Below are 13,403 nucleotides of genomic sequence, written 5' to 3'. Positions count from 1 at the left end.
AATTACAAGATGAATAAAACCTGGTTTAATAGGATTTCAGTTGAATATATTAATCAACAGTATGACATGGCTGTTCAAAAAGCCAGATTTCTAGGGTACATTAGCTGAACTTCAGTCTAATATGTACCAGTCTCATCATATTCATTTATGTTAACTATTATTATGTCTAATTTTAAATACATATGTCAAGATCTTGCAGACAGGAATGCCTTTAGAGAATATTCAGGAGGGCCAAAATATCTAGAAAGTGCATCTATGAGAGATAGTTGAAAGCTTTCTTTTTTTAAGTTGAGAAAAAGATTTCAGAGGGACTAGATAGCTGTCTTCAAATTCTTATCATGTAGAAGTAGGATTTGAGTATTAGATTTTGACTTCCAAAGAAACCTACAATACATACAGGAGGGAGAGTTTAGCTCTCTATATGGATTCGGGTCCTGGCATGTAGAATGCACATTGAATTGTTAATAGGTTAAGTACTCAGCAGTAGAAGTTATTATGTGAGACTATGTGCTTTGGGGGACGGGAGGTTGGGTGTGACTAGGTTACATTTACAAAGGGGACTTGGAAAATAGAAACATTATTAATTTAGGTCAGTACTTTTACCAGCTCTTTCTACGCCTATGAGTGGAAGAGGAAATAAGAACAAGAGGAAATAAAATTCTGCTGAGTGACTGAGGGTGTCAAGCCTTTGTCATAATCAGTTTACAAGTCATCTCAAAATTTAACCCATTATGACTCTGAATGCAAAGAAATTAATGTTACCAGTTAATAAATATTCATTGATAAATTAATAATCAATATTTTACTTTTTTATTATTACACTATTTTCTTTATTATCTCTAGCATTCACTCAATTTTCTTGGATGCTTTTTTAGCCAAAACTAATACCAGGATAATTTAATATTGTTTATTCTTTATGTTTTGGGGTTTTTAAAAAACTATGTCATTGAGCTTATAATCACAATACCATGATTTTGCTGCAGGATGAAAATAGAGGGAATGGATTTGTTGAGTTGACGTAATATAGTAGTTGGTGCAGGGGATAAAAAGATTGCCTATTTTGATTTAGCAAATGCTGTAGATTAGTGCTTCAGGTCTCTTATTATAATTTAATTCAGAATAATTATGGGGAGTAGCCATCTTTTTAGGGGAAAAGTGAGTTCCAGAACATCTTAAATGTCTTAAAAACTCTATTTTAAAAGCTACACAAGGTAAGTCAATGAAGAAAATCCACATCACATACCATTTGACATATACCGGAAAATTACATATAATTTCAGAATTATTGTGCTATAAAGGCAGAAGGAAGGAATAATTAAATTCATAAACCAGTAGTTTGGAAAACTAGTAATTTTTTTTTTTTTTAAGTTTTATTGAGGAATATTGGGGAACAGTGTCAGTGTGCTTTACCAGGACCCATCAGCTCCAAGTCAAGTCGTTTTCAGTCTAGTTGTGGGGGTGCAGTTCAGCTCCAAGTCAAGTCATTGTTTTCAATCTAGTGGAGGACACAGCTCACTGGCCCATGTGGGAATCGAACCGGCAACCTTGTTATGAGCACTGCGCTCTAACCAACTGAGCCAACCAGTTGCCCAAAATACTAGTAATTTTTGATGCCTTTCCTTTCCACAACAGTGCAAAGAAAGTGAATATTTTGAATTCAAAGTAATCACAGATACCACAGAATTACAAACAGTTCTCTGGCTTAATGGGTCTTTCTTTACTCAGCTATTTCCCCTTAAAAAAACCAAAAAATCCTATGACCTTAAAGTGTGTAAATATTCTGTGAATGATTCTAAATATAGCCCCATAAATTACATGAATGTTTTCCTTCGATTGAGTAGGATGAGCTTTACCTCCCAGTGTATATGTATTTTCAAATTAGATAGTTGTATTTTCAAATTAGATGCAGCTTTGCCCAAGTTATTTTGGAAAATGGTGTTTTGCATATGGTTGGCACTTAGTAGATATTTTTGAACAAATGAATTGAAATATCTAATAAATCCTAAAATTCCCCAATAGGTAGAAACTAATGATTTCTCTAGCTTAATAATAACTAGATTGTTAATTTGGTCCTAAGATCAAGCTAGTGATTTAGGCACATGGTTTGGCCACTGCTCTACCTATATTTATAAATGTAAGAATTAAAAATATTCATTAAAATAGTTCTGCTATATTATAGATTTAATTGACGTTGTATTTTAAAATTCAGTTAAATGTTGGATGGAGTGCACTCATGTGTTATTTTTTTACTTTCTCCATAGTTGTGGCAATATACGATTATACGAAAGATAAGGATGATGAGCTGTCATTTATGGAGGGTGCAATCATTTATGTGATAAAGAAGAACGATGATGGTTGGTATGAAGGAGTTTGCAATCGAGTGACTGGTCTGTTCCCTGGGAATTATGTTGAATCAATCATGCACTATACTGATTAAACTTTTTTTTTTCTTTCAAAGTAGGTTCTTATTATTACTCAGTCATACTGTGGGACTATTAATGGGTAACAGAATTGTCTTAAAATGTTTTAAAATGTGCCCATATTTTCAGGACATGCTGTTTTATTGGAATAATTGAATGTCTACCTGTAAGCATAAATCTTTGAGGCAGTTTGTATATTGCTAAACCGCAATTTATACAAGAAGCTGCCCATAACTGATTTTGCTTATGTACTTACTTACACAATGTTAACTTTATGACCAGCCTAAATATTCTGGGAATATGGAGTATAATATATAACAAATCATTCAGATTGTACCTTTACATGTTTTAGTGAGCATGGTTACTAATGCTATGTCAGACTAATATTAAAATCAGAAACTTAAATGCTGGTGCTGGTCATACTTTTTGTTTAGACTCTCTCATTCTTGAAATATAACTTTGTTTAAAGCATGCATACAAATTTATGTATTGACATATACTTTAAAAAATCCAAGATGCTTCCAATTTGTGTAATATTTACTTGGAGTACTCGTACTTAGGTCTCTTGAAATGAATCGAGTCTCTAAGCTTTCCATGTGAAACAAAACAAAAAAAAAGGTTATCTGTAATGTTGTAATTTGTACCTAAGTTTTTTAATGAGTGAATTTGCATTATAAATTTTTTCCATTCATAAATATATAAGTGAACCAAAGGTTTTTGTCCTTTCCTTCACTGGTTTGCTTTAAAAAAATAAATAAATAAAAGATACTGATTTATTGCAGAATTATGGTCTATTTTCTCAGTATATTAACTTGGAAAAAAATTTTAGCCTTATTTCAACTTGTCCCCACATCAATGTGATTGATTCTAGCAGATTTAAAATCTGTGGTTATTTACAATTCAATCTACTTAATTGTTTTTCTAAAGTAACTTTTTTCAAAGCTAAGAAAATGTGTAAAAGTATACACATTCTGTGGGTAAGATTCTTAAGCACTGCTGTTATCAGTCTTTCAGTTTTCCAGTGGACTGCTGCATACTGGTTTGACGAAAGGAAATTATAAGTATCTTTTACATACTGTTTTGTAGACGTGAATGTGATTGATTTTTGAATAGGCACAAATTAATCCATTACCTGGCACTAGCAACATAAAAAGATTTTTATAATGATTGGGGGAAAAAGGTAGATCATATATTAATCAGCAAACAAGGATATACCTGACCAACAGATTTGTATTGTCTTTTGACATAATTGAAATGCAACACATGCACTTTGTGTGTCTCCTCTTAGTTTAAGGGAGGTTTCGAGGGATGTTTTCTCTTGTGTATAATTCTGTATTGCCTGGGATGTTAAAGTAGAGCACCCAAGTGTGGGTTTCTGTGTATTGAGGAATTGTTTGGATTTCTAATTACAGTTACGTACTGGGCGTTACAGACTTACAACAACATAGTAAATGGTAAGACTAGTGCAAAATATTTATTCCTGCAAATTAAAGACCATTGCTACCAAATCAGTATGACTGTTGCATATGCATTTTGCCTTTGTTAATTTTAAACATAATTGCAGTATCACTAGTGCTCTGCTAGCTATCTTCTTCATTTTTTTGAGTGGAATATTCTCTTAATTTTGTATTTAACGTCTAAATTTTATGTACAGTCTTTTATAATAAACCATTCTCCTATATGAAGTTTTGGATACTGTTAAAATCTAATGCAGATTGAAATGTAGACCTCACAGTTCTCTGACCTTTTACTCCTATAGTGAAATAAGATAAACTGTTTGAATTTTAACATTGATTATTTATTTGTGTAATGGCTTTACATGTGAATATTAACAGTGTAAACAATACCACATATAACCATCAAGATACCTTGATTAGAATTTACAGGACCAGAATGACAGATTCAGATGGTTTAATTACATTTAAAAAATTTTCTGAAAAACTTTGCCAATAAAAAAAAATTGCCCATCATTAAGGTTGAAATGATTTTTTAAAATGATTTTTGGTTATCTGCACATGAAGCAAAGTATATTCCACAAAATTCTTTAGGCACAGTCTGGTAAAATAGCTGCCAGAAATAACTGAAAGACATGTCATTTATCTCTTGTGAGTACAGTTTCCGAGAGTTGTATGAGAGCATCTCTTTCTGGGGATGGTCGAAGTTTACTGATCTCTCTTATTGCTTCGTGGCAGTACCGCTGGGCGAGGTAGGTTGTTTGTTGCACACCATCACTCTGTGGGGCACAGAGAAACAGGACAGATGCGTGTTACCCTGGATCAGCCCTGGATCAGCTCTTAAAGTCATTAGAATGAACTAAAACATACCTCTAAGGTTTAATTCATTAATAGCCAAACTAAGCTGAATAGAGTTCCAGCTTCCTCTGCGTGCTTCTTTCAGGCCCCTTCCCCAGACTGAAGCAAAGTTTTACTGTTAGCATGCAAAGCACTTACCTCACTAATAATCAAGAACCATCTATTTCCCTGTTTTTAATTTAAATATTAGAGTTTTAAAAAGTTCTACATGTATAAAATATTTATACAATAAATTTTTAAATGAAAAAATCTACAATGAAAGTTTAAAAAAAGAATATGTACGAATAAAAATACACAGAAGAGCTGATGATGAAAATCAACAGTTCTTCCACAGGCGCCAGGTTTTTTATCCACGTTTTATTTTTTAATGATCAATTTTAGCTATTATCTATTGCCTTTCTACTAAGAAAAACGAGGATTTAGCCCACCCATACTATGGTCCTAATTTGATCATTACATTGCTATTTTTAGCTTTTTAAAGATTTTTTAAATTAAAATACAGCTAACTCTCTTTAGTTTTTCTGTTGATGACTTTTGCCGTTGTGTGGTATCACTTTCTGACTTGATCTTATATGAGGAAACCTGTGCTGCGCTTCTTTCTGCTTTTAACTAAACCTTTACATTATAGATAAGTGTACATTCTATTCTGTAGCCATGTTTTTATGTTGGTTCTTTCTAAAAGCTGAACACTGATAAAATTATTTCCATGATGTAAAAATGTTTACTGTAGAATCAAGTCAACAATTTTATTTCCTCTCCATGGTTCCACGTCCATGATGCCTCTTTCATTGAGAGGAAAATCTCCCTAACACGGTTGGGGATATGACTTTCTATACCAATTGACACAAAATAGGACACAGTTTAGTATGCTTTGCCTTATTATAAGTACAGAAGCCCACTTCTGAATGTAACTACCTCCTTTTTTTCCTCTTTGGGAAAGGATCTCTTGATTCCTAATATTTCTACTGCCTTAATCATTGTACTCATTACTTAGACTGACTGCCTTTTAGCTGTTGTACAACTGCCATCGCAGAATGACTTTTCATTGAACTCTTAGGTTCATTTCACTGGTTTTCCTACCTACATCTTTCTCTTACTTGGTGTTTTCACACTTGCTGAAATACATTCACAAGTAGCTTACCCGGAAAATGTGTATTGGAAGCCAACTTTTATCCTTAAGTGTGATAATGACTTTTAATTACCTCCAGAGCATATAAAATTCTAGGTCTAAAAGATTTCCTCCATTTGGAAGGCCTTACTCATGGCCTTCTGGCATGCAGTGTTTTTGCTATACACTGAGCCAGTTTTGATCCTTTTGCCTTTTGTAGGTGACCACTTTTTTCTTTGGTTTCATTTTTTAATTTTCTTCCTGAAATATCTGTTACATGATTGTACTGATCCTCTTCAGAGCTTTTCTCATTTTCTTCCCTTGTTTACATTTGGGAAGATTTATTCAATTCCACATTCCACTTTTCTTAGCAGTTAGTTTTTCACAATCCTTTACAATTTCTCAGAGCTTGTTCTTATTCATTGTTTAAAGATACTATCCTGTTCTTGTTTTATGATGTAGTTATTTTTGAACCCCCCTATTTATATCTAGAGGTCTTTAGAGAATTTGTTTAGAGAACATCCTGTGGATTTTTTTCTAAGTGCATTTATGCCTAGGCTTGCTGGAACCTCACTGTTCTGTGTAAAAGCTACAATTAATTTCCGTCTTTTCAGTCCCACTTATCCTTTCAACCTTCAGTCATACTGCTAGTTCTGAAGCTAGGACCTCTCAGGCATAGCAACTTCTTCATCGGCGACAGCCCCCTCTTATAATGAGTTTTTAATAGTACTGCCAAACCACTCTCTAAAAAGGTGGTAACCCATAGCAAATTATGATGCATAACAGTATAAAGAGTTAAAACAGAAATACAGCCTTTGGAGGGATTTTGCTTTTTGAAAATTAAAAGAATCTGAAAGGTAGTCATTCGGAATTTTTTCAAGTATTGGACTAACTATAGATCTCAGATCATACTTCCTTACTAAAAATTGCTTGCTCCATCTCATTAACTAGCTCTGTTGGCTCCAAATGACTTTGGATTTGGATATTAGAAACAGCTCATTCTCAAGAGTCATTGAAACTGAAAACATTCAACAGAAAAGTTCTGAGGATATGTGGCAGTATATCTGAAATAAGCTTATAGCTCCAAAGGTTAAATAGTTCCATTTGCCTGTGTTAGTTTAATGTTTTTTTCATGTTAACATTTCTTTAGTCACACATTTATGACAGTTATATAGGATGGGCCAGGAAAAGAACAATTTTTGAGTAAATTGCTGTAATAGTCCAGCCATGGCAAGGATGAGGACGTGGACTAGATTGGAGACCAGTCTGGGTGACTGGGAGAAGCATAACTACTGGTGCGTATGGGGAAGACTGGTGCCAAACCAGTGGGTCTCAACACTGACTGTACATTAGAATCACTTGGGTAACTTTCAAAAAATATTAATGTCCAAGCCCTACCCAAGAACAATTAAATTAGTATCTTTGGTGAAGAATTCTACACAAGAAAAATGAATTCTACAAGTTTTCCCTTCTCGGTTTCTGTCAAATCAAGAATGGACCGGAACTTGGTTTTGTACCTAAAATTTAATGTTAAATTTTGGTTGGTTCAAAAACTTTGTTACACTGTACCTGCTGTTGTCTTTTAAAAATAATCTTACCTGTAATACGTATTGTCGGGCTTTGTCCACATCTCCTGGCAAACTGAACCGTCTCATTATCATAGCATTCATTTCTGGGAACTAACCATAAAGAAAGAAAACCTATTTATTGGTCTTGGCAGAATCATATGTTCTAATACTAGTTTGTAACAATAGGAGATAATAAAAGGAGCGAACAAAAAGGTGATTAGATGATGTAGGGGAGCGGTAAATTGTAACAACTAAAGAAACAGAGCTAAGACAGACACTCATTTTCCATGCCCAGGGCCTGGGCTGGAGCATGGTGTTCATCTGATGTTCTGTTCTATCCTTAGTCCAGTGCTGAGTAAGGAATAGAAAGAACAGTACATCTCAAAATCTTTCTGACTTCTCTACAGTTCTCGAATTTTCGATCTCACCAGAATTACCAGAGGCCCAAGCCTCTCCTGCAAATTTCTAACTCAGAAGGGGTGAGCCTAAGCATGTCTTCTAACAAGTTCCCAGGTGATGCTGATTCTGCTGGTCTCTGCTGGCATTTTGAGAACCACTGACCGAGCATGAGGGTGGGAGTTAGGCATTCTATTTCTAGTACAGTCTTTCCCCGAAAATAAGACCTAGTCAGATCATCAGCGCTAATGTGTCTTTTGGAGCAAACATTAATATAAGACCCGGTCTTATTTTACTATAATGTAAGACCGGGTATAATATAATTAATATAATACCGGGTCTTATATTAAGTTTTGCTCCAAAAGACGCCTTAGAGCTGATGGTCCGGCTAGGTCTTATTTTCGGGGAAACACAGTGCTAAGTTGAGTGACACTTAAAAGCTACTGAGGTTTCTGAGCTGAGGTCTTACGAGCAGAGCTCTGCCTCAGCAGTGGATTAGAACAGCGCTACTCAACGCTGACCGCACACTGGCGTCACTTCTGGAGGTTTGTAATACAGCGGCCTGATCTGCTCCCAAAGACTGATTATATTGGCTTGGGGTTTGCTCTGGGCCTCAGGATTTTAAAAACTTTCCGGGTGTTTTTAATGTGTAGCCAAGGTAGAGTACCAGTGAATTAGAGGAGACAGGTAAAAATACCCAGGTTACTGCAGTAAATTATAAAGACCAGTGTTAATGCTGATGGCAATAAGGAAAAAAGAAAACAGGAACAAAAGGCACCCAAGAGAAAAAAGTCTATATTCTGTGATACTTAGCAACAATTTAGGAGAATTGTCACCAATAACAGAATCGGGAAGCCAGGACACCAAATCACTTCATTCTCTAGATCAGCTCTAGTGCTGGTGCCGCCACAGCTGAGTGAGTTGCTAAACCTCTTGGGTCTTAGCCTCCTCATCTGACTACACAGTCTGAGATCCATTAGCTCTAACAGGTTCTGGTCTCGCAAAGTAAGAGGTAAGATGATTTGTTTTGGACACATCTCAGTGCTTACAGCAGTTGCCAGGTTTTCCCCTGGCAGTGAGCCTGAAGGATGAAATAAGTTGTCCTGTAACCACCACCAAGGTATTGGTAATCCTTGAAGAAGAAAAAGTAGGGCGCACACAGAAAAACCTCAACCAGATGATGGCAGGTTAGGACTTAAGTGTGTTCCTTTCAGGGTAAAGTATGTGTCAGAACAAAGCTGTAAATAAACATGTAGAGACTGCTAACATGCTTACCACATTTAAAGAGCCAGTAACCTGTTAGTCCTTAAGGGAAAACCAGTAATCTGCTTTAGTTACTGGTCTTTTAAGAATAATTTAAATTTTATAGGAAACAAATCAGGAAAGCTCAAGTCAATCAATTTTAGTGGTTAAAAGTCAAATCAAGGAGGCAATTTATTAGTTTATTAATACCAGATTCCAAAATCGGATTTATATAAGATATATCCTCAAAACTGATGTGATCCTCTCCTGGGCATCTGGTAAAATTACCTTGTTTATGGTATTTGAGCTTTCTCTGCAGTAGTAACAAGTGTTGTAAAATGTGCTGATTAGATGGTTTTCTGATTCCTTTTACTATAAAAAGCATTGTGAAAGCAGTTTGAAAAAAAACATCTGCATTGAGTGTGGCTACATCCTTCCTTTGAAAGATGTACTGTGTGCAGTTTTACTATGCAAATATCAAACTCTTCCCCTAGGCACTCTTCTGTTCCCTTAGAGTATATGTGGAGAAGAAATGAGAAACATAGTAGGAAGAACCATTTGTCTGCCTGCAAATTTAATGAGAAATAAGAAAATTTTTGTTTGCTCAGACTGTTTCCTGAGTAGGAAAACCAGCTGTGGAAGAATCAGATTCTAACTCTGTACTATGTAAACTATACCATATACTAAACTACAAAGGTGATCAATAAATTGGAGTGAGCTTAAACAAAACATGGCAAACTCGATGGTGCCAGCTGCTCACACTAGCAAAAGCCTGTGTGGCTGGTGCAGGGGCTGGTGATGGTGACGGCAGTTGGGAAGTAAAGCTCCAGGTTGACATTTAGTTCTGGTGACTTATTAAATAAGGAAGAGAAGCAGAAGAAGAAAGGGAAAGACCTTTTAAAGGCTATTTGAGAACTAACTAATGTAGTATCACCAAAACAAAAACAAACAAAACCCACTTCCATTTTGTTTGTGAAGATCTCAAAATCTGACCTATGTCCTCGTTAAAGATCTCACATGAGGTTTTTGTTCTTAAGGAAAATATGTATACACATATACATGGAAGGATACTGTCATCACTGGGACCTCCCCAGAAATTTTGAAACTCTTCTTAAATCCCCTATACCAACCAACTGCTATCCAGAAACCCCTTCAGAGAGATGTTTAAAAGGGTGAATTCCAAAGAGGGAGTTTCTGTCAAGTTGCTGGCTGGGTCTAATAAATGCCAAATTCCCCAGGCTAAGTTCGAAAGGAGAAGTAGTTTCCCAAGATCGATGGTCTTGGTCCAGTGAGGCTGTTCACCAATGGAAAAGTTCAAAGATTTACCTCAATCTGCAAACAAAACTCACCTGCCTCTGGAAAAAGTTTATAAACATCTTTCAACTACTCCACTAAATGGGTAGATTAATTACAAATAATGAAAGCTGACACAGAGACTTCCTTGAGTGTTGTCAGTGCATTTTCACTGCCAGAGCACACCAGTTAACCTACTTTGAGGGAAGACCTACTGGGGATCAGACAAGCTCATCAGGTACTAGCTTTTGCAGTGGCAATATTACTGTGTAGTAAAATGAATACTGTCTTAGACCTGGAATGTTTAACTGCCTGATGTGCCATTTACCAAGTGTTTAATTTTCGCCAAGTTTGAGCATCACTCTATTTGCAGAACGGACATAACACCTACTGCAAAGACGAGTTCATTGTGAGATTAGAGGTAATGTATAAAAGAATCCTTTGCACACTGAAAACGATGCATTTTCATTTAATGGAGATAGTGCACATTCTCATGTTATTTTTGGAACTTGTTTTACCCCAAATCCATTTTAGCCCCATAAATCTTTTGACAGACAAACTTCTGGCCATGAATCCCTTTTTTGACAGTGTAATCCTTAGTGGAATCTAAACTTGATGTTTTATATGAAAACAACTTATAAATATATATTTGACTAACTTTGGCCCATGCGCCACAAGAAAGAACGATCAGCCTACGTAGTAAACAGCTCCTGCCCAGAGTCACTCACTTCCTGCCCAGCCTCCTTCCGTGTTCCCTTTTCTAAGGCTGCAACGTGCCTTTTCACTCCTCCCAATGCCTTATGGGCAGATGGGAAAAGTGGTGTCTGGTGAGGGTGAGTGTGTGCCTCGTGATGCTGGGATTTCCAGTGAAACAAAACCTGTGGTTTGGGGCGCTGTAAGCTTTGTTCCTTTTCCTTGGTCTTTTTTTTTTTTTAAATTTAAAACCAGCATTTTTCAACTCTTGCAGATGAGGACAAATCAGTATGGAGGGGTGGTCTGTTTCCCCCTGACTTTGCCCCTCTATACCTGAAGGTAAAATGAGTTATTACTCCTCTGGTTTGCAGAGGGAAACCAGAGGGAAACTGACTTGTAGACGGAAGCAAATCAGTTTCTCTTGGAATATGTTCATAGTGAAACAATCAGGAAAGGTAGCCATTCTCAATCACCTTCAGGTTGGAGTAGGACTCGGCTGTTAACTTGGTATCATGGGATTCGTGACAATTATAATTGTTAAGATTTCTCAAAGGATAGCACCCAAAGCTTTTTAGGAGACTGCTGCTTCTGGGAAAGGTCTGCTCCTCAGGCATCTTGTTAACCTCAGGGCCTCGCTACACGAGTCTTTGCTGAGCTGGCAGAACCTCCGTGTGCTCTGTCCAGCTTGTTCTTTGTTCACATTTACTAAGCAGCCTCTGAAGAGTAGACAGATTAAGGGTTTTAGTTGTAGAGATGGTAGCCAGTGACCAATCAGAACTTCTAATCTTAGGCATGCCTTTACATGGCTGATGAATCCTCTGCTTTGTGGTGGGTTAATGGTAAAAAGAAAATGTTCCTCACTCGACGCTTTCATGTGTACAAGGGGACTTGACAAAGTTTTGTCAGCACTTGGCACGTGTATTGATTTTCGTGTGTTTCCGGCTGGCGAGTTAGTCTCAGTAGAAGAAAAGGCCCATTTGCAGGACGCCTCTTACTTCCCATCTCTGCCTCAGACTTCTGGGGATGGTTGCGGCCTGGTAATGAGGACGTTTCCACACACTGCTCCCACGTCTCTGTTCACAGCCCTCATTGCTCAGTTGACTGCTGTCCGTCCACCAGGGTGTTCGCCAAGGTCACCTGGCCCACCCCCGGGCCAGCAGCCTCCTCTCAGAACTGCCCTGCTTACGGCTATGCTGGATGCTGGAAAAGACATGATCTCTCCTTTCTTGGATCGGAAACTGATCAAAAGAAAGATCATGGTTTCTGTAATATCAGAATGGAATCACTGAGTTCTATGGAAGATAGGATTCATAGTTGTAAAATCTGAGAAAGAATATAGGCAGAACTCTGAAAGACTACAAGTTACTCGTATTTTAGACCAGAGAGCTAGTTTTTAATCTCATGGCGATGAACATCTCACGGCTTTGCTAAACAGTGAATTAAAGACTACGAGGATGAAATCTGTTAAAGATGTCCAGATACCAGCCAGTGTCCCACTTAATTCCAAATACCATTTGGCACAGCTAAAAGCAATGTGGCCCGGGGCCAGAGCAGGCTCTCAGAGTGTCCGCCCTGCAAGTCACTCAGCACCTCTGCAGCTTCCTAAGCTTTTCATCCATATTCAGGAGAACATGAAAGCAGCTTTACTTACTTCCTTAATGGACAGCCCCTCAATCTGGAGCAAGGAGGAACTATGTGGTTCTAGTAGTTCATTCCACTGACTTCTTGACTTTTTGAGGCAGTGGCCGAGGGGCTCTCTGAGAGCAGCAAACAGTCCCATTACACTTCTAGAACTGGAGAATTTCTCAGAATTTCTTATGCTTGGAGGCCCTTCCTGTGGCTTTTTAAGGGGTTCTGAGGCACACCCACCGTCCAGTCCTATAATCAAGATGTGGAAACCATTCATCTTGTCAGTGTTCCAAATACATGGAAATAATCACAATGCTACCTTAAATGCATACAGCACTTAATTTACAAAGTATCTCCATGGATATTCTCTCGGAATCCTCACCACAGCCCTGGAGAGGGTTGTAACCTCAGCTTTACAGATAAGGAAACAAAGCTTGGATGAAAGGACTGGCCTCAGCACCTCAGCCACAGAGCCAGGATCAAATCGAGATCCGAGGTCTCACCTAAATACTCCTCATCTAAACCTTCCCGTCAACTGTGCCTGGAAGATACTGGTTCTAGAGAGCTGCACAGCTGTGTGTCAAAGGGATTTTGTAAAACCTACCTGCCGACAAGCAAATAAGACAGGGCCAGTGGCTAACCCGAGCTTCAGATCAGCTGATGTTGGTTTGCCCATCTGGTCAGAACATGAGGTGAAGTCCAATACGTCATCTATTAGCTAGTGAGAGGGAAAAAAGGAATG

General features: G+C 37.4%; 2 protein-coding genes across 12 annotated transcripts in view; one reads left to right on the top strand and one right to left on the bottom strand.

Annotated features, from left to right (window-relative positions):
- The window catches only part of ABI1 (abl interactor 1), a 109,653-nt gene extending 105,263 nt beyond the window's left edge, over nt 1-4,390 (top strand). For all 10 annotated transcript variants that reach the window (XM_033100627.1, XM_033100624.1, XM_033100622.1 and 7 more), the window contains one exon: nt 2,262-4,390. In XM_033100627.1, coding sequence (XP_032956518.1) covers nt 2,262-2,437 — 176 coding nt within the window. In that variant the 3' untranslated portion in view covers nt 2,438-4,390. The remainder of the gene's footprint in view (nt 1-2,261) is intronic.
- Nucleotides 4,391-4,476: 86 nt separating this feature from the next.
- Nucleotides 4,477-13,403, bottom strand: part of PDSS1 (decaprenyl diphosphate synthase subunit 1) — a 36,293-nt gene continuing 27,366 nt past the window's right edge. For both annotated transcript variants that reach the window (XM_033100629.1, XM_033100630.1), the window contains 3 exons: nt 13,266-13,379; nt 7,439-7,519; nt 4,477-4,653 (listed from right to left, as the gene is read on the bottom strand). In XM_033100629.1, coding sequence (XP_032956520.1) covers nt 4,513-4,653; nt 7,439-7,519; nt 13,266-13,379 — 336 coding nt within the window. In that variant the 3' untranslated portion in view covers nt 4,477-4,512. The remainder of the gene's footprint in view (nt 4,654-7,438; nt 7,520-13,265; nt 13,380-13,403) is intronic.

Source organism: Rhinolophus ferrumequinum (genome assembly GCF_004115265.2).
Source record: "Rhinolophus ferrumequinum isolate MPI-CBG mRhiFer1 chromosome 5 unlocalized genomic scaffold, mRhiFer1_v1.p scaffold_110_arrow_ctg1, whole genome shotgun sequence".
Classification (NCBI taxonomy): Eukaryota; Metazoa; Chordata; class Mammalia; order Chiroptera; family Rhinolophidae; genus Rhinolophus; species Rhinolophus ferrumequinum.
The sequence above is the reverse complement of the archived record's forward strand: the minus strand, read 5'-3'. Positions and strand labels throughout refer to the sequence as shown.